The sequence below is a fragment of the Protopterus annectens genome, chromosome 2.part1 (assembly GCF_019279795.1).
Source record: "Protopterus annectens isolate FY-2018-M chromosome 2.part1, PAN1.0, whole genome shotgun sequence".
Classification (NCBI taxonomy): domain Eukaryota; kingdom Metazoa; phylum Chordata; order Ceratodontiformes; family Protopteridae; genus Protopterus; species Protopterus annectens.
Window position 1 is genome coordinate 938,137,657 of NC_056729.1, and position 21,121 is coordinate 938,158,777.

The following is a 21,121-nucleotide window of genomic DNA, read 5'->3' on the forward strand; positions in this document are numbered from 1 at the left end:
TTGATACAGCTAGCAAGTTATGCATAGTTGGCTTTAATGTAGAACCTGAAAATCTTAGAATGCTTAAAACTATGGCACAGATTCTTAGGCAGAAAATAGTTTCCTCGTGGTTAGACTTTACCAAGAAGGCAGACACTTTTAGGGGGTTATAGGAAGAGAATACGTCAGTGAGGACTAGATCAAGGAGCTGGGCATCTCTAGTAGGGGAAGGGACTGTCTGGTCAAGGAAATCTGTATTAACAGAATCCAGAAATCTTTGTACATACTTGTTGCCAGTCCTATATATTTGTCAGCTGATAGAAGGGAAGTTAAAATCGCCCATAAGTAGCACACTTGGTTTGACAGCTGTTTTTCAGTGTGACTTAAAGATTGTGTTTAAAGTCTTTTCCCTACTGGAAAAAAAAAACTTATCTGGGAGCACAAAACAACTTTGAGCTTGCGATCACCTACTGGTAGAAAAACAAAACATTTTTAATTCACCCAAAGCTAAAATAATACCTTTTAAAATTGCTGCATTTTGTGGAAGTGTCACCAAAGTAGCTGTGAATACCCTGCCCTAGTCAATATGCCCTGCTCAGACTGACATGATTCAGGGAGATAATCAGTGATTAGTTAATGTGTGAATTGAGGAGGGATTTAAACAATTAGTTTTATAAAAGAAACTAACTGATTTACAGTTGTTTACCAATTAATACTTTCCCTCCTTAAACACGCACACATGTTTCAAAAATAAAAAAGAAATACAGATAACAAAACAAAATAATAATGTTAGGGCTCATAATTAACTGAAATGATCGCTAGTTTCTGTAAGTCCCCTAAACAGTATCATTAATATGCAATGAACATCCCTGCCCAAACAATGAACATCGGGATGTTCAGTCTAGATTTCCATGAACCATGGAAATTTTAAGCTATTCTTTTAGCTTTGCGTGGATAAAAACATCTCATTTTATTACCTGTAGTAACTGCATGCACGAAGATGTACTGTGCTTCCAGGTAAGCATTTTTTGTATTAGGTAAAAACATTAGACATGATCTTTAAGTACACTTTTTGCTCTGCTGGGGCAAGAAAAGGGGTTCTGTCTTTGCAGTTCTGTAATAGTTATTCCTGCTGAATGCCACTAGGACCTCAGCAAGTTCCAACAGCATCACGAAGGATGTGGCATAAGATACTGGGTTCTGAATAAACAGTGACTTGCCCCTATAGTTCCCAGTGGGCCTGCATCCATGATAAGTGCCAGATCCTGCTAAACAGGGAGTGCTGTCACTATACTGCAAACAAGATACAGTAAATGCATAAGTGTGAATGCCTTTAAGAGTTCATGAAGGCTTTAAGCTCTGCCATTTTGTTATTCAAGCCTCTAGGATTAAGTGGAGTTACCTTGATAATTTATTTAATTAGAATTAGTTACATCAGAAGCTATGTCAAATTATTTAGAATTACTTAAGACAGAAGATGAGTATAGTGATGTATCATCTCAAATTTGTCGTTAAAAGTAAAATAATGTTAGACTTTATAAGGGTGTACTAGCCAGAAGATTTTTTTTGTTAATGTATACATTTGCTGGACTGTGCATGACTGTATTTACACCTGGTGTATGATTGATTTGAATAAAATGGTGTTCATATTAAAAAAGTACACTTATACACCAATAACTCCTCCCCATATTTTACTTCAACCAATCCTCTCCATTCTTTCCCCCTCCAGTTTACTCAGGCGCCTAACTCTTTTCCACTCCCACCACTACACACTCACTTTCTATACTCTCACTCACTCTACATTCACTTTCTATACTCTCACTACCAAAATACATACCTCTTTACTGCCCACCTGCTATACTCACACCTGCACAACTTCTCTCCTCACTGCCACTCCCAAACACACCCTACAATGCAATCTCCTAACACACATTTATTTATTTTATTTTACATTTGTTGACCAGGATAATCCGAATGGATACATGTCCATTTTCAGTGGAGGCCCGGGGAGAAAAGCTCCAAAAGACAGTACACAAAGTTATCAAGACAATACTTAAAACATAATACACAGATAGTTCTCTAGTAATAGGAATAGTAAATGCCTAGCTCACACAGGTTACAACAGTGGTCTAGCAAGCAAAATTTACATTCATTCATTTGTAAGATAAGATAAGTAGATTTAGTAGTACAGTTATGGTATAGCAGTTTAGTTGTGCATATGGTACTAGTCAGGTTTAGGGCAGGGGCATTGCCAGCGAGATATAAAATATTTTTTAAGACTTTTTTTTGAATAGAGAAAGTGAGGGTTCCAGGTAAGGTCTGCAGGAAGTATGTTCCAGATTTTGCCAACAGAGTTGGCAAACAGAGCATCCCTGGCTGAGTTGTTGGATTTGAATGTTAGAGCCGGTAGCCTGTTAGATGATCAAAGTAGCATGAGGTTACTATATGGGCTAATGATGATTGAGGACTTTATGTGCTACTATAAGCTGGTTGAACTGCAATAGGGTTGGTAATTTAAGCCATCCTAGGAGATTTAGGTTTTGACAATGATGTGTCCTATATGGCAAGTCTGTGGCAAATCTAGCTATGTGGTTGTGACAGCAGGACAGCTTGTTAAGATTGGTTTTGTTCAAGTTGGTAAGCAGAGGAGAGGCATAGAGAAGAGTAGAAAGTAGGTGAGAGTGGGCAACAGCAGTTCTTGCAAGAGGAGTAAGGAAAGGTTTGACCTTGTAAAGGGAGCCAAGTTTTTTGTTAATGGTTTTGATAGTTTGATTGATATGCAAATCAAATGTTAGGTTATTACCTACTACAACTCCCAGGAGTTTGGTTTGGGCTTCTGTGGATGATAGTGCAGTTATTAGATTTTATGGTGAAGAATGGAGGGGAGGACCTATTAGTGGGAGAGAAAAGAAGCAGCTTAGTTTTGTTAGGGTTTAAGATCAGACAGCGATTTATAAGCCAATTTTCAACAGTATTGAATGTATTCTGGGTTAATGTAAGAAGATTTGTTAGGGAGGTGGCAGAGTAGATCAAGGTGGAATCATCTGCATATTGAATGCAGGTAGCATTTGGGATGATGGAGTGGAGGTCATTAATAAAGATAGAGAATAGTAGGGGTCCTAGAATAGAGCCCTGGGGAACTCCAAGGGTGATGGGTAGACAGGGTGATAGCTTTCCCTGCCAAAGGACTGCTTGTTGTCTTCCAGACAAGTAAGACTGAAACCATTGGTGAGAAAGGTGGTCTAAGGATAAAGCCTTCAGAGTTTGGTGGTTAACCATGTCGAAGGCCTTGGAAAGATCAAGAAATAGTGCTGAGGATAGTATGTTGTTGTTGCGGTTATGGTTAATGACATTAGAGAAAGAGAAAAGTGGTGAGGTGCTACTATGGTATGGCCTAAAGCCGTGCTGAGAGTCGGATAGTAGCTTGTTCTGAATTAGATGGTGCATAAGTTGTTTTTGGACACATTTATCCAAAATTTTAGCTAGTGGAGATAAAATAGCTATGAGTCTGAAGTTTGATAGTTCAATGGAGCTGCCTTCTTTATTGAGGGGTATAACATGGGATATTTTCCAGATTGAGGGGATGGTTGCTTCGGAAATGGATCTATTAGTCAATATTGAGATAGGGTATGCAATGGCATCTTCAGCTTTTTGAAAATACTCTGCAGGGAGGAGGTCAGCAGTTAGGATGGTAGGCTTTAGTTTCTTAATTAAGGCTTTGATAAGTCTTGATAAATTTTCTAATCCTATCACTTCTCTTCATATTCCTTTGCCTACTAGCATAGCTCACTGTCCTGAAATCCATCTCCTACTCATTTCATTTCTCTACCACCTCCACCTTTCATCCTACACACCTTACATGTACTATCTATCCTCATATATCCCCAACCTTTATCTAATAAACCTCATCCTACTGTTTAAACCTAAAATCATACCTCTCACTAACAGGGTCCATATACCTCTCAACCTGAAAACCCACACAACACACAAATCACTGTCTTACATATTTTTCTTCACTACTCTACCTCTTTCAGGAGACATACATCCCAACCCTGGCCCCACTACCTCTAATATGCCCTCAACATCTCCGAGAACCAATTCAAACAAATCCATTCGCATAGTAACTATAAATATTCAAAGCATCTGCAAAAAAATCTCCAACTTTCACGCTTGGATAGCACACAACCCCAACCTGACATAATTGCCATCACCGAGACATGGTTAAAACCATACATTGAAGACTCTGAATTTCTCCCACCATTAGATCTGACAGACCTAACAAAAAAGGGGGTGGTGTATCTCTAGTATTTCATAACTCTTTCAACACAGTTCCCTACTCTAATCCTATTCCTCAGTTTGCAAATGTAGAAATTACCATCTCTCTCCTAAAAGTTAATAACAAAAATCTTTGTATCATAGCTCTCTCCTAAAAGTTAACAAATTTTTTTCTATCATAGCTCGCTACATACCCCCTGGAAACAATATCCCTGTACTAGAAGAAATTCTAGCCTGGAACTCTACCAACATTAAAAAAGAGACTATTATTCTAGGTGAATTAAATATTAATTGGACCAGCCTCAACTCTAACTCCCATAACATAAACATTAACCTATTCAACTTTACCCAACTCATAGACACCTCAACAAGACCTAACAAGGATAACACTTCTGGATCCACACTTGACTGGATTCTAGTCTCACACTCCAATAAGATATCTGAAGCAGGTACCCTTCCAAATTCACTGAGTGACCATCTCCCTGCCTATATCCACCGTGATCCCATAACACTCCATAATCAGCACCTGTATAAATAGACAAGGAATCTAACTAACTTTAACCCCCTAACCTTTGCTGACATTCTCAAAAGTATCAACTGGCACATATTAAAAACTCTCCTTCTAGACTGTGCAGTAGATTATTTCAGCAATACATTCGTGGACACCCTAAACAGCCTCACTCCACTCTGCATGAAATGGGTCAAAACTAACTATTCACCTTGGCTAACCAGATCCACTAAAAGACTGATGTACATTAGGGATAAAACCTGGAAACATTATCTAACTGATAAAAAACAAATCACCCTGACTCACTTCGAACAACTCCATAACCAGGTAAAAAAATGGTGCATAAATACAAAAAGACCACTACACAAAACTACAGTCTAACAATAAACAAAACCCCCAAAAATTCTGGAACTCCCATCTCCTCTCTCCTGAATGCTGGCACTAAAAACAATCCTTGTCCTCACCCTGACAAACCAGCACATGAAACTGCCTCCCTGTTTAACTCTTTCTTTATAAACTCAACAGCAAACATTACTGCTACCGTTCCCCATAGCAAGAATAACACAAATGACTCTGCCTCACAAAACATCTCCTCATCTTTCCCCCATCCCTCCCCACACATCACCCCTAATTTCATCATCAATCCCATCTCTACCACAACTATCAAAAGGCTACTCCTTAAGCTTGAACCATGCTGTAACTAACCCGCAATAATTTACCCCTACATTTTTAAAGATTGCAACTGACACCATAGCTTTCCCTATAAACATCTTAATCAACAGGTCTATCTAAGAATCATATGTGCCCAAGCCTTGTAATAAAGCCTTTATTCTCCTTCTTCATAAAGGAGGCAAAAAACATCATATCACCAACTTTTGACCTATTTCTATCCTGTCCCCAGTCTCTAAGATCTTGGAAAAGTGCATTCACCTTCAGCTAATGCCCTGTCTACTTTATAGGTTCATAGGTGTGTACTAGGCTAATGGCCCTGGAGCCTTTACAAGCCTAGCCATAGAAATGCCCTGGCACCAGTTCCTGTCCTCCACACAACATGGTTTCAGACCTGGCCAGAGTACTACCACTGCCTTCATTTCTTTCCTGGATACTGTTAACAGAGCCTGTGACAATGGCAAAATAGTATCTACCATATTCTTAGATCTCTCAAAAGCATTTGACATAGTTTCCCACTGTTTGCTACTGTCTCAACTCACCATTTTTTGGCTATCTAAGACCACCCTTAACTGGTTCTCAAGCTATCTAAAAGAGAACAGGCTGTCAAATGGCAGAACCCTATCTCTCCCTATCTCTACACCTCTAATGGGGTTTCCCAAGGTTTCATACTTGGTCCCCTCCTATTCAATATTTTCATTAATAATTTCCACACATCTTTGACCAATGGGACTCTTATCCAATATGCAGATGACGCTACCATTGTCTGCAGAGCTGACTCTACCTCTGAACTACAACTTAAAACCCAAGCTGCTTTCTCCACCACTGAGTCCTGGATGCATAATAACCATCTCGCCCTCAATGCTAATAAATCCAAGATCATGTTTTTCACCCCCAACAAAGTCTAACTTGTTGGACAAAACCATGTTTAATAGCTACTCCCATACTAATACCAAATTAGAAATTGTCAGCCAAAAAAACTTCTGGGAGTAACCATAGATGAACATCTAAAATTTGAAATTCACCTGCAACAAAATATTAAAAAAAAACATCAAAAACTTGGACTGCTCTATAGGCACAACCAATTCCTTACTCCCTCTTCCAGACAAACGCTTGCCTCTACTTACCTACTTCCTTCCCTAATGTATGGCGCCCCTCTACTCATCAACATCCAAACCACTCTAAAAGCCAAACTTGAAACTTGTTATAATAAAATTGCAAAATTTGCAACAAACTCCAAAAACTTCTCCCATCACTGCACTGCTCTTGTCTTACTAAAATGGCTCGAATTTCCAAACTACCTCAACTATCTGCAACTTCCTATTGCTCACAAACTTATCTATAAACCTTCTGACTGTCCTGTCCTCAGCTCAATCTTCACTTTTTACCTCCCAAATAGGTCCCTTAGATCAGAAGATCAACAACTTCTACAGGTTCACAAACCTAACCTGCCACCAGGCCAACTTCTTTTCTCCTACTCTAGCCAAAAACTGGAATTCTCTCCCATTAGCTATCAGAACAATCCAAAATCCTACCCATTTCAAAAAGTCTCTCCACATTTACCTCAGCTCCACCTGGAACTATCCCTGCTCTCAGCACCCTTGAATATACTTATCTCATTCAACACATACTCCCCTACTTTGTATACTATGTCTCTTCTATAAATTCTTTATGCAATACCAATCTACTGCTAAGTATGCCTCAATCTCAGTAGTCCAAAAAAAAGATATATAATTTTATTTTTGTACTGAATGTTATTACAACTCTGTTATCACCACATTGTCTAACAATGCTACACTACTTGTGTGCTTAATTCTCTATGTTAAATGTATTACTCATTGTACTGAGGAGCTTTTCTCCCTGGGCCTCCACTGAAAATGGGCTCAGCATGGCCCAGTGGACTTTCCCAGTCAACAAACTGCAAATAAACAAATAAATAATAAAGTATGGCTGTACAGCATACTCAGCACAGACAATTTCAGGGTGCCGTAGTTAGCAGATCATACTACAGAACTCTCCGAACCTTAATGTCATTCTCCCCTCTTCTCTCTATGCAGTGCTTGAATCGAGAAACCACAATGGCAGAACTGCACTGGAGCATGTTCACCAGTTCAGCTTTGCAGAACTGATGTACTCCGAGCTCCTTGTTTTTTTTGTCTTTCTTTATTTTGCTGTTTCTGCTCCCCATCTTCTGACCAATACGATAGGACACTTGCTAACTTCATGAGCACTGTCAGTGATACTTCTGTTTCACATCCAACACCTTAGTTTTAACTGGGAGTGGCTCTCCTTGTTCCTGTTACTGTCATAGTCTCTACTCTGGAGTTGAATGTCAAACAAAATCCAGTGCAAATAGAGAACAAACCACCTCTGTGGTGTACAGAGATGATGCCCTGACACCGCCTAGGCAACAAGTGATCAGCTGCTTGGGTGCTAGATACGCCAAGTAGGGGACAATGGGAATGAAAGGCTGAATCATGCTCACCCATCCTAGAAGGAGGGAGCTACTCTGGCTCACTACAATTCTGAAACCTAGTGGACAGAACATATGATTCAGGACACGTGCTAGGCCCTGTCAAACCATATTAACACAGTAGCCTTCAAGAAGCATCATCAGGAATTTGCACACCCACCATGGAAAACATTGCAGGCCCTCACATTTGTGAATGCAATGCTAGCCATTGAGGGGAATAGTTAGCCTTTAATTGGAAAATACTTGGTGGGTGCCTGAATGACAGTCCGTGGTCGATTGATTGTGGCAGGGATAATGGTTGCCAAGCAGCAGGAAACTGAAAAATATAAAAATCTATACCATTAAATTCTATCAATGATTAATGATGCAAAGTATTAACAGTTTCACTCCATTAACTATTGAAAACTCCATTAAGAAGTACCACCACCACTTAATAAGCGTATACTGCTTGTCTACATTCTATATCTATAGTAAATGTTATTTTTGTACTGAAATGCCAGTTCATTTCTTTCATTTTTGTTGTGTACTTCCTAGTTAACCATAATCCTCTATTATGACATCATTTTCTATTGAATTGAGAGAATCTATGATGCCAGAATTGATTAATTATCACCTTCAAGAGGTAGCTACTTACAAATGATTTTGTCAAGAACAAAGATTTTACTGTACTGCAAATCACTTTAGTAATAGTATCCTTAGTAATAATTAGTAAGGAAGGACAAAAGAGTCGCTAATGATGTGTAACTGGTTGTTTGTGTAACATTTTATAAAATTACAGTCAAAAAGGTGTCGGTTGCTTCTTAAATATTCCTTTGCTTAATTAAAGTTTGCAGCCTCTGTGTCGCAGCTGCCATCTGTGATATGTGTCATTTGCTTGTGCAGTGCCATTACCATTGGAAGTCTGCTTGTATTTAACTGAATATATGTTATGCAAGCTCATCCATCTGGTCATAATGAGTACTTTTAACTATTTGACTAATAATATCCATTTGTTCTGATTACAAAGGAGTATACTTTAACAAGTAACATCCCCATCTGTCAGCGGACGGTTGTTTTTGGCAGTATTCAGTTCACTGAGCAACGCTTTGTAGTTCACAATAATGTGAATTATTATCATATACATGAATACTGTGCTCATGTCCCCCTTTTATCTGGTTTAGTTTACTTCAGCTCCACTTATGTACGTCTTAGGCTTAGTTTGCATTTTATCACTTGTACTCTCCCATAGAAACACTGATGGGCAACTTACACTGTGTGATATGTTTGCTCTGTTACATTGTTATCATGGATTACATGGTTTTGAATATGTACAACTGTCTATGAAAAACGCATTGCGGAATATTCGACTCAGACAGTAAACCACCAACATTACAAGCATTTGTGTTTGCGGAACATGCTTTTCTGAAGACCCTATCTCTTGCACTATAACCTTAGCTTGAAATTTTCCTTTTATGCTTGGCATATGATAAAGCAGGTAACACTACAGTACATCATATTTTTGTAATTGCTGAATGATATTTAACCACAGAAAGGAAATTCTCACTGCACCAGAAAATGAATGCTTCTGCTAAACCTACTGAAGAAATGCACCAGAGTTAAAAGTGACAACTGAAGTAAAACCAGTAAACAATAACACCAGACATCTTAGAAGTGGAAATCCCAATCTGTACGTAATCTAACAGTAAGCCAGCTACCTGGAATCAAAGACAGGCCTGTGTCCCTGAGTGGTCCCTATGGGACAGGACATTTAAACATTCCCAGTGGCTGATTTTCTTCTACAGAGAAGGAAAGCACACTGGTTTTCTCAGACACAGTCATCAAGCTACCATGAGTGCCCATGCAGGTGGACCAAGCCCAGGGAGGTTAGTAAGTATCACAGGATGTCATACTCAGGTTAGAAGGACACCAATCCAGGAGTTGTCTGCTAGGAGTGCTTGAACAACACAGCCGATGCAATGACATTATCCCAGAGGCTCACAGACCACATGATGGACCCCAGTCACTTGTCAGAGGTTTCTGACTTCTGAATAACCCTTTTGCAAAATTAGTCCAGCAGATAGCATAAGCTGAAAAGACATGCAAGGTACATTATGGTGGCAAAAGGTATTGCACATGTATCATGCCCACTTTAAATAAATGGACAGTGCAAAAGTTTTCTTGCAAAAAAATACACTTTTAACTATTGACATGGTAATGTCACTGGTAGTAAAGATTTTTTAGTAAAGTTCTTCATGAATCTGAAAAAAGTAAGCTGTTTACAGTTTGCAATGAGGATTCAAATAAATGCAATGCATGAAAATGTGTGTGTGTGTGTGTGTGTGTGTGTGTGTGTGTGTGTGTGTGTGTGTGTGTGTGTGTGTGTGAGCGCAACTCTGAGTCTTTGTGTCTTTTTTTGGCAATGGAGGCACATGCCTTTCCTTAGTCCAAGTAACAGTATTTTTTTCAACGGAGGAAATTCTTTCAAATTTTCCCTTTCCCATGGGAACCTTGCAGATAAAAGGGAAAATGAAAAGCAGCTTGATGAAACAGATCTGTCTTTGAAGTGTGAGCATGTCATAAGTTTGTAACAAAAAAGACTTAAACACATTCTAGCCTACCACCTGTGAGCTTTCAAAACCAGTTTTGTCTAAGAAGGGGAGCTGTCTCATTAGCAAATGCACTGTAACCAAGCATCCACTTCAAAGAGCAGTGCAGAAGCAATTAGCAGCACAACAAACTGCTCAAGCCAGCTGAGTATGGACTAATTTTCATCTTATAATTTGATATAGTGTCATTCTGGAACTGTATACTGAGCAGAAATTCTTCTTGCATTACTGCACCAAGATGTTTTATCAGGAAGAGCTTTTGTCAAGTGAGTCACTAACATTTCCTCTGAGCTAGTATCTCTTTCTTTCTGCTTCTGCCCTGATCATCTTAACATCTTAAACATAAAATGCTAGGCTTATGTTGGATCTAAGGAAGATAACACAGCTGCATGGGTGACGGTGTGCATATTTTTCTGGGCTTTGCCTTCAACACAGCATGTCTTATTTTTATTACAGAAGCCGCAAGCTATACAGGCTGAGAATGACAATGTTTGCCTGTGTAACAGCTCGTGTCCTACTTCATACAGTAATGTTAAGTCCCTAAGTACTAAATCCTGTTTCTTTCCATTTGTCTAATTTTCCCTCATAGTCTTCTTCCCACATTGGGGCAGCAGTGTTTCCTGATCTACTAGTCATAGTATGCTAAAAACTCCAATGCAAACTTTGCACATTCACACACACCTGGGTTGCAGATTGCCTGTTTCAGGACCTCCAGTTCATGAAACTGATAGCTGAACAACCCACCACTATCATTACTTAAAATAAAAATAAAAAATAAGGGAATGAAGGAAAACATACAGTGTTTCCCCACCCCACTCAACACCAGTAGAAGGGGGGGGGGGGGTTTGGTAATTCCTCTTAGTCAAAAAGCCTGCTACAGGTTATTAGTATTATATACCCAGCTCTGTATCTTCAGTGAAATAAAGAATCCACGATCTCGTCAAACTTTATGTCTAGAACTAAATTAAAAGGTTCACTATCAGCTAGCTACCTTACCTACAACTGGAGGTTAAAATATTGCATACATACAAGGTTGTCAAGAACATACACATAACATTCACTACGCATAGTGTCCACCACACATAGAGCGACTTATGCTGAGGCTCTAAAAAATAATCTCGCCAAACTCAAAGACCTCCTAAACTTACAAACAGCAATGCCTATTCTCAGCAATCTCTAAAGCACTCACCAAAAGAAACACCAAACTCCATACATACGCCTACACCTAGTAAAGCCCCAAAAGCAAAGAGCATAAGGGAAGAAAACATAGGGACTCTAGTCATATGGAACTCCATTTTACAAGAGACAAATGCCCCACTCACCAGGGTAAACAAGGAGAAGATGATGATTAGTTGCTTATCTGGGGCCAGGATCCACCAAGTTACACACCCACTCAAGTCACTAACATACAGGTACCAGTATGATTCTATCATAGTCTTTGTAGGCATTCTGACCTGAGATGTACTTTCCTCGAATACATGAAGACAGACATTACTGATCTCTCTGAATATGTGTCACAGGCTGGTATGTGCCTTGCACTGAGCAGCATTTTACCTTCACCAATAATGATGCCACAGTATGAACAAAAGATGATTGACTTCAATAATTGGCTTAGATTCCAGGGGAATACAGTATATGTCAGCATGGAAGGACACGGTTAACAAACCACATTGCTTTGCAAAGGATGGTCTGCACCTGTCTCCCCTAGGTTTCCGAATATTGGCTAAAATTTTATCCACACCCCCCCCCCCTTAGAGCCTTTTTTAGGCAATGCGAAATTGACAAAACTACCAACATTGAGAATAAAACCCAAAGAAACCTTAAGGTGTTACTGCTCAGAGCTAGGACCTTAAACAAATAACTCCAGACCTACAAGCTCTCCTTACTATGGAATATATATATATATATATATATATATATATATATATATATACATGTGCTGTTACCAAAACATGTAAAAAACTAAAGGTGAAGGTGTCTTGATCTACATTAGCGCAAATATACCTCTAGGATGGTTAAACAAGGTGATACTGTGGAGTTTATCTACATGAAAATCACCATAAACAAATATCTCATGTCACATCCTAGGAAGCTATAGGCCACCCTCTATGATGTTCTAAGAAACCCACAGCGCATACCTAAACTGACTGGAGACACTTACCATCCAAGTGGATACCCTACTCATGGGGGATTTTAACTCCCCTGTAGAGACTGGAAAGCATACACTGCCTCAAACTTTCAGGCACAAAGGTTTCTGCACTTTATTAACACAGACATCTTGACCAGATAGTGCAGACCCACTAGTGCTTCTAACACACTGGACCTGGTAATCACCAATAAGGGACAGTGCTGCACCTGCCTCATGTTATGTCTTTGTTGGTGAGGTCAAATCTCAAAGCTGTCTCTTTTGAAATAAAAATCAACTTGGTAACCCTAGCCAACCCTGTAACAGTTAGGAGCTATTCCAAAGCAAACTACCTCCTATTGAGTGAAACTTTATCAAAATTCAGTGCCCCTCCTAAGCCCGAGTTCACAGCAACCTATGCGGGGTTGTTCACAGAGACCCTGTACAGCCATGTAAATGGCTGCATAGAAGCTGCTATACCCATAAGATATAAGCTGAAAACAAACTCTTAAAAACAAATACACTGGTGGAACTCTTAACGTTAAAAGGTTATACACAACAAAAGGCAAAAAGTCATGGTTAAAATCAGGATGAGAAGATCTCATAATTATAATAGCTCTGTCAGTAAACTAAACAAGGAACTAAGAATATTAAGTCCAATAAGGCCAATTACAAGGTCAAGATTGCTTCCCAAGCAAAAGACAACCACAAAGCCTTCAACAGCTATGTCCGAAATCTCAAAGACAACACACAGCAGCGTGTTGAATTGGTGGTCAGTGGTGACACTTTCACTGAGCAGAGCGACATAATGAACCCGCTGACTGACAAATTCAACTCAAACTTCACACCTCCTCCACTCTCCCTGCCAACCTCCCATGAAGTACCTACTAGCATAACCTCCCAGTTATTTACAGTTACTTACAGGGAGCAGGTCCTGGGGGTGCTTGCTAAGGCTAAAAACCCAGCTTCAATGGGCCCCAACAATTTCCTGGGATGCCTCAAAAATGGCTTGAAATGTGACCTATCAGGACCACTTGAGTCACTTTTTAACTTTTGTGTCTATATAGGTTTGTACCATGTGAATGGGGGGCTGCAATAATTATCAGTCTCCACAAGTGCGAACCATCAACTGACTCCCGGAACTACAGACCCATTAGTCTGACTAGTCTTATTTGCAAAGCCATGCAACAAATTATCATAGAAATGAGCAACAAAGGCATTAACAATCTTCAGACAATGGATCCAACCCAGTTTTTTTGTCAAGGGGAAGGGTATGTATATTACTGTGGTAGATTTCTTTGTCAAGATCACCAAGGCAAAGCATGATGGGAAAACAGTGTGTATCTCCTACCTGGACCTGGCTAAGGCATTTAATACAACACCCTACTTAAATATTGTTGAAAAACTCATTGAATTAGGCATAAACCCTTACATAATTTGCTGGATTGCCAACCGGCTCACAGACATAAACCAGGAAGTCAGGAATGATGAGACCACCTCCATAAAGAGACCAGTCACCAGCAGAATACATCCAGGCTCTGTGCTGGGCCTGTTCCTATTTGGCATCTATTTATCGGAAGTGAAGGCTGATGTCAAGGGCATTTGGTTGACCAAGTTCACAGATGACAGCAAAGTAGGAGCTATCATAAATCCCCCCCCCCCATGACATAAACGTCTTGCAAGAGGGTCTAACACAGACAAATGAATATTGCCAAAGTAAAGGCTTAAAATTCAATGCAAAGAAATGCATTACAGTAGCTTTTAGGAAATTGGTCAGCCAGGTAAATTACTCCATCAATAATGCACCCCTAATATTTAACCCAATAGTCAGGAATCTGGGAACATATGTAGACAGTAATCTGGCCTTTGAACAACATGTGCCAAGGTAGTAAGAAAATCATTGTATGTCACCCAGATTATAAGTAAGGGCATGGCATCCAAGTCCAAAAAAGTCATAAAACTACTTTATTTGGCCCTCATCAGACCCATCATTGAATATAATGCCCCCTTTGACATGTACCTGAACAGACACATGCAGCAGCCAGAACACCTACAAAGGTTCCTTACCAAGACAATCCAGGGCATAAACACATTGTCTTATACAGATTGCCTTAAGGTTCTGTCTCTCTCCCCTCAGTCTCCCACAGATTACTTAGATGCAATCAAGCCTGGCATATAAGACATCCTTGGACTCTCTTCTCATGGATATTTTGTACATCTGTAAAATGAACAGCGTCAAAACTACTAAATCTAAGGATTTACATTTTCCTTTCAACATAAACAGGACATGCTGACAAGACAGATATGTGTTTCAGAGGCTCCCCATGCTCTGGAATAGGCTCCCCATCCACGTGAAGCAGACCCCTTCCTTAACCTTATTCAACTGTATCCTTGACCACTGGATGGGAAATCAGAAAGACAGTCCAGGTCTGGCCCCCCACATCTCTGATGGACAGAGGCAGACTGCACCTATGCCCAAACTAACATATACCTGCAGATAATCTCTAACAACCTCCAAACTAACATACCCTCCCCTAATATAAATGCCCCCATGGTACAAGGGACATAATTGGGTAGCGCACCTAGACTTATAAAGGCCCTAGTGGTTGTTAGCCTAGTATATACCTATAAACCTCTGAGCTTCCTCTGTAGACTCAATGCTCTGCATTTCTCACTCCCAGCCTTAGCACCTAAATGTAGAGAAGCCCCACCTTCCAAGAAACAGTTTCACTACATGGAACCAAACTGCAAAGTAAAACAAGCTCTCAAATACAATTTTAAAGGATTTTCATGTGTGGTCTACTTTGTCCATTTTCACAAATTCTCACGAGAGAACTATGATACACTCAATGCACATTTTTTCTACATTTTATAAAGTCAATCTTGTCTTGCAGGAACTCAGCAGTTCTCCCATTTCCTATGTTCCTAACTACAAAACCTCTTTACAGACTTTGTCATCCTGATGCTACTATGCTTCCCCCCCTTTTTACATACTGTGTATCTTGAGACAAGATGACATCACTTCATTCTGTCATTCCTAGTACATATTCTGAAGTCAAAACATTTAACAGCCAGCAAACACTGATCTGAAAAGTCAGTATGTAAAATACAAAAACATGCATTAGAAAATTAATTTTTAGCCACTAGTTTGACTCATACAGCATTATTTGTATCCAGTACAGTATTCCCTCATTAAGCGCTGGCAAAAAATACATAACTAAAGTTAAAACAATAATGATTGCATAATGTTCAGCATCTTGTGTGATGTGGTACCTTTGCATGTTTATTTAAAACTTGTACCCTGCAATTATTAGCCATCTTTAAAAAAGAAAAAAGAAAAAAAAAACAAATAAGGGAAAATTACATAAAATCTATTTAAAATTCTTAGATCATCTTTTTGTCCCATCAGATATCTCAACTTTGTAAATGCTATAGCACAGCAGATCTTATTCAAGCCAATGTAGTTCACCCCCCTGTAATGTTGGGACAACACTTGAATTACCTTGCAATCCATTCTACACAATTTCCCTTCTTGGACAATCATGTCTCCAGGAGCCTGTAGGAAGTGAGGTCGGAAGAAACGTTCTTGGATTGGCTCATTTTCCTCTCCACTATCTCTGGAGCGGGATCTTGGCCTAGGCACAGTCAAATACATAAATACATACATCAATACCATTTGGAAGACTATGCATGCCTTCTGTTTTCACTTAATATAACTTGGAAGTAGTTAAGAAACAATATTGATTAAAAAAGATACTCTTGTGGTTAGCAGTTTCTTTTACACCAGATTTCTGAAAGTCATCTGCTGAAGGATGAAAAAATTGCACTGCTTCATAAAAAATAAGAAGCTTTTTTTTTCCTCATAGCCACTTAAGTTATGGCAGAAACCCAGATCTTGTTTCTTTCCATTTTAAAATATATTTTCAAAACTGGAAAAGAAAAGTCTGTCTTCTAAAACTGACCACATAGGAACCACAAAACCAGCTTTCAGGATTCAAAATCCATTTTGATTGGAGTTGCAAAATTAAGAACTATCAGATTCATAAAAATAACTAAAACTGAAGTCTGTGCTATAAACTGACTACCTGGCTACAGTATTGTTTAGTTTTGTAAAACATCAAGCTACAAACAAGCTGTATCATTACAAGCTGTAAACTAGTGCAGCGTGGATTGGGCAGCTGGCCTGGGCAGAAGCTATCAAGGGTGTTACTGGCAGTTGCTGTTGGGGTGGAAGTGTATCATTGGCATCCATATTGGATGCCATGGATGGCATTGCAGCTTTTGTAAGGAATACTTCTACTGCATTTGTGGGACCTCAGTGTGTTACTAACTGTAGCACACTTCTTGGACCTTTCTACAGTTGTAAAGCTGCAGCAAAGAGCTTGTTACAATTAGAGTATAGAGGAAAACTTTATTTTTTGGTCCATCACTTTGGGTTGAGTGGGGTGCCAATCTGACTCTTCTTACAACCTCTCCCTCACTGCTATATGACTTTGACAAACTCAGCTAATCAGCTACTAGCTTTATTATGACTTAGTGACCTGTGTGGAAGATTTAACTGGGAATGATGGTCATGAGTGGCTGATCCTGGTTCATCCATACTGTTGGTAGTAATACATATTTGGTCTGCTGCAAGGCTAATACCTGTTGGAGGCTGGGTATCAAGATATGATGCAGGGTATGGACTGTGGTACATATGTTGCCCTACCACACAGTGTTTGCACCACAAGTGGCTTTTGGCAGGATAGTGGAAGCTTACATCACTGGGCCACCATAACAGGCCCTTCAGTGGCAATTCATGTGCTGTGATGCTAGGAGATAGAATTAAGGCCTTATGCAGAAAACCACCACTCCTGCTGGATGACACACATTATCACATCTTTCACTTCCATGTTCCCTATGCCTGTGGACAAAGGTAAGGCGAGGACGGAATAGACAGGTCAACACGAGGCATGGGCTAGAAGTTTATAGAAGCAGGAAGGAGAAGAATACAAAAGTCACCTAACTAGCTTATAGCTTTCTAGATCACCCCCCCCCCAAAAAAAAAGTTGTTGCATAAAGTATGTCTTAGCAGATAAAGAAGACTTAAATATAACCATGACACTATTTATAGTATTGTAGTATCATAACCATGATACTATTTATAGTATTGTATTATCATAACTATGATACTATTTATAGTATTGTAGTATCATAACCATGATACTGTTTATAGTACTGTAGTATCATAACCATGATACTATTTATAGTATTGTAGTATCATAACCATGATACTGTTTATAGTATTGTAGTATCATAACCATGATACTATTTATAGTACTGTAGTATCATAACCATGATACTATTTATAGTATTGTAGTATCATAACCATGATGCTGTTTATAGTACTGTATTATCATAACCATGATACTATTTATAGTACTGTAGTATCATAACCATGATACTGTTTATAGTACTGTAGTATCATAACCATGATACTATTTATAGTATTGTAGTATCATAACCATGATACTATTTATAGTATTGTAGTATCATAACCATGATACTATTTATAGTACTGTAGTATCATAACCATGATACTGTTTATAGTACTGTAGAATCATAACTGTGATACTATTTATAGTATTGTAGTATCATAACCATGATACTATTTATAATATTGTAGTATCATAACCATGATACTGTTTATAGTATTGTAGTATCATAACCATGATACTGTTTATAGTACTGTATTATCATAACCATGATACTATTTATAGTACTGTAGTATCATAACCATGATACTATCTATAGTATATAGTATTGTAGTATCATAACCATGATACTATTTATAGTACTGTAGTATCATAACCATGATACTGTTTATAGTACTGTAGTATCATAACCATGATACTATTTATAGTACTCTAGTATCATAACCATGATACTATTTATAGTATTGTAGTATCATAACCATGCTACTATTTACAGTATTGTAGTATCATAACCATGATACTATTTATAGTATTGTAGTATCATAACCATGATACTATTTATAGTATTGCAGTATTATAACCATGATACTGTTTATAATATTGTAGTATCATAACCATGACACTATAAATATTAACAACTACTTGAGCTATGAACCTGCATTTTCAAAAGTTATGACCAAAGAACACCATTACAAAAATTTTCTATCATGGTAACACTTGAATTTACACATGCAACAAAGGGAAATATTTTTCCAATTAGAAAAGTAGATATACCAAATAAGAAAAAAATACAGAAGGCTAAGATTGAACAGCTAGGAGGGCTGTCAAAGTGTCCAGAGCACAGGACGATGTCCTGAGGTGCCTGCAGGTACATGTGTTACTTCTAAGTATGACACATGTGGCTTGATTCAAGACTGAAGCTGGATTGCCAGATGCTAGCTATGACAGGCGGTATCAAGCATCCAGTGAGTGCTCCTCTGCCACTGGGGATGGGCTGAGAATGAACCAATGATTACTCCTCTCCCATGAGGGAATGGACTGAAAATGAATCAATGACTGCTCCTCTGCGATTGAGGATGGACTGAGAATGAACCAATGACTGCTCCTCTGCGACTGAGGATGGACTGAGAATGAACCAATGACTGCTCCTCTGCGATTGAGGATGGACTGAGAATGAACCAATGACTGCTCCTCTGCGACTGAGAATGAACCAATGACTGCTCCTCTGCCACTGGGGATGGGCTGAGAATGAACCAAGTGCTTTGGAGACTGCTACCAGGGAACAGAGAAAACAATCTGGCAACTAACACAAGCACATACGGTGGGCAACCAGACACTACTATCACTTGCATGGTCCCTGTTACAGCAAAACATGCATCTTATTTGTCTCTCTCTTACTCTCACCCAGTTGCCATAATTGTTTCAGTGGAAATCTATGTAACTTATGTGATGCTTTGAAAAATAAATGTTCATATGTGTCTTTACATGTGTTTATTTCCACAGAGTATTTTTGGATAGATCCTATAAGCAACTGCTGCTGGACTTTACTTTCTTGTTTCCACCTTGCATGCTGCCTAACCATGTGGTGCACACATTAAAGACTTATTGCAAGCAAAATGCTTCATAATAGAGCCAGATTCTCCACTTCACTTATGCTGATGAAGTTCATTAAGGATAAAATAGGTGTAGAGCTAGTGAAGTCTGTTTATTTTGACTGTGTTGCATTATTACAGACCTATATATAACTGCATTCTTAGCTTTGTATAGTGAAACATTTTAGGGTTTTAGAGGGTATATATCTATCTGCATATATATATATATATATATATATATATATATATATATATATATATAGTTCCCCTTCAGAAGGTCAAATGGCTGAAATTTAGAAATGCATATGGTCGAGACCATATGCTCGAGATTTCAGAAGCTCGACCTTCTGAATGGGGATCAGCATACAGCGCAGAATGACCGATTCCCCTTTCTGCACTGTAGTGTGATCTCGGAGTTAGAATAAATTAGTAGTGGGGTTGGGGGATGCAGGGGGGGGGCTTGCCCCCCTGCAGAAACACTGTTTTGTGCTTTCTTGCTTTTTTTTTCTTTCCCTTTCAGAAGGTCGAGCTTCTGAAATTCAAGCATATGGCTTTGGCCATATGCATTTCGAAATTGCAGCCGTTCAACTTTCTGAAGGGGAACCATATATATATATATATATATATATATATATATATATATATATATATACACACACACACACACACACACACACACACACACACACACACACACACACACACACACACACACACACACACACACACACACACACACATCTCCCATGATCCCTTTACTTATGAACATTTGCAACTGTCTTTATGCACATTTGTATTTTTATCTAGTGTCTTCCTGGTTAGGACCTACATGCTCCTTAAGTGACACTTTTGCATTTTTGTGTCCATACATTAAAAGTACCATCTTACACTGAGTATTTCAGAACAGTCAAATATTTCATTTATGCTATGCTGATAAGATTCACTAAGGCAAAAAAGAAGTTCATGTTAGCTACTGGAGCATGGCTTGCTGTCAGCTGGGCATTATTAAAGGCTTCTGTGTCATGCATTTTAAGCCAATATGCTGAAACACTTTTTTTTTTCCATTGGGAAGTCTGCATACATCCCATGATGCCTTGATAAAGGAAGGTATGCAAATATTTTGTCTGCTTCCTGCTGTATGAGTATCAGGAAGTAGTTCTGCTTTATGAAGTAGCAAGTTAAGGGGGGTGCAATAAGAGGGGTATGAGGCTGAGAGTAAAGACACAGTGAACAAAAACCTGGAGTAAAGCACAGGTAGTGATGCTTCACACAAACAGGTCCATGGATGACCTAAGGAACCACTAACCAGACAGCAAATCATCTTTAGTTGGAAAATAGCTGGAGACCATCCTAAGACATTCTGATGCTGGGCTTTATGCAGAGTCTAGGAATTGAGGCAGTGATCCTTGGACTAAGATGGTGCAGTAGGTTATGTGCCATC

The 21,121-nt window shown here is 38.9% G+C and overlaps 1 protein-coding gene across 5 annotated transcripts in view; it reads right to left on the reverse strand.

The window, feature by feature from the left end:
• The window catches only part of PALLD (palladin, cytoskeletal associated protein), a 2,901,248-nt gene that overhangs the window by 79,461 nt on the left and 2,800,666 nt on the right, over positions 1-21,121 (reverse strand). For all 5 annotated transcript variants that reach the window (XM_044062575.1, XM_044062576.1, XM_044062578.1 and 2 more), the window contains one exon: positions 16,117-16,249. In XM_044062575.1, the coding sequence (XP_043918510.1) occupies positions 16,117-16,249 (133 nt within the window). The remainder of the gene's footprint in view (positions 1-16,116; positions 16,250-21,121) is intronic.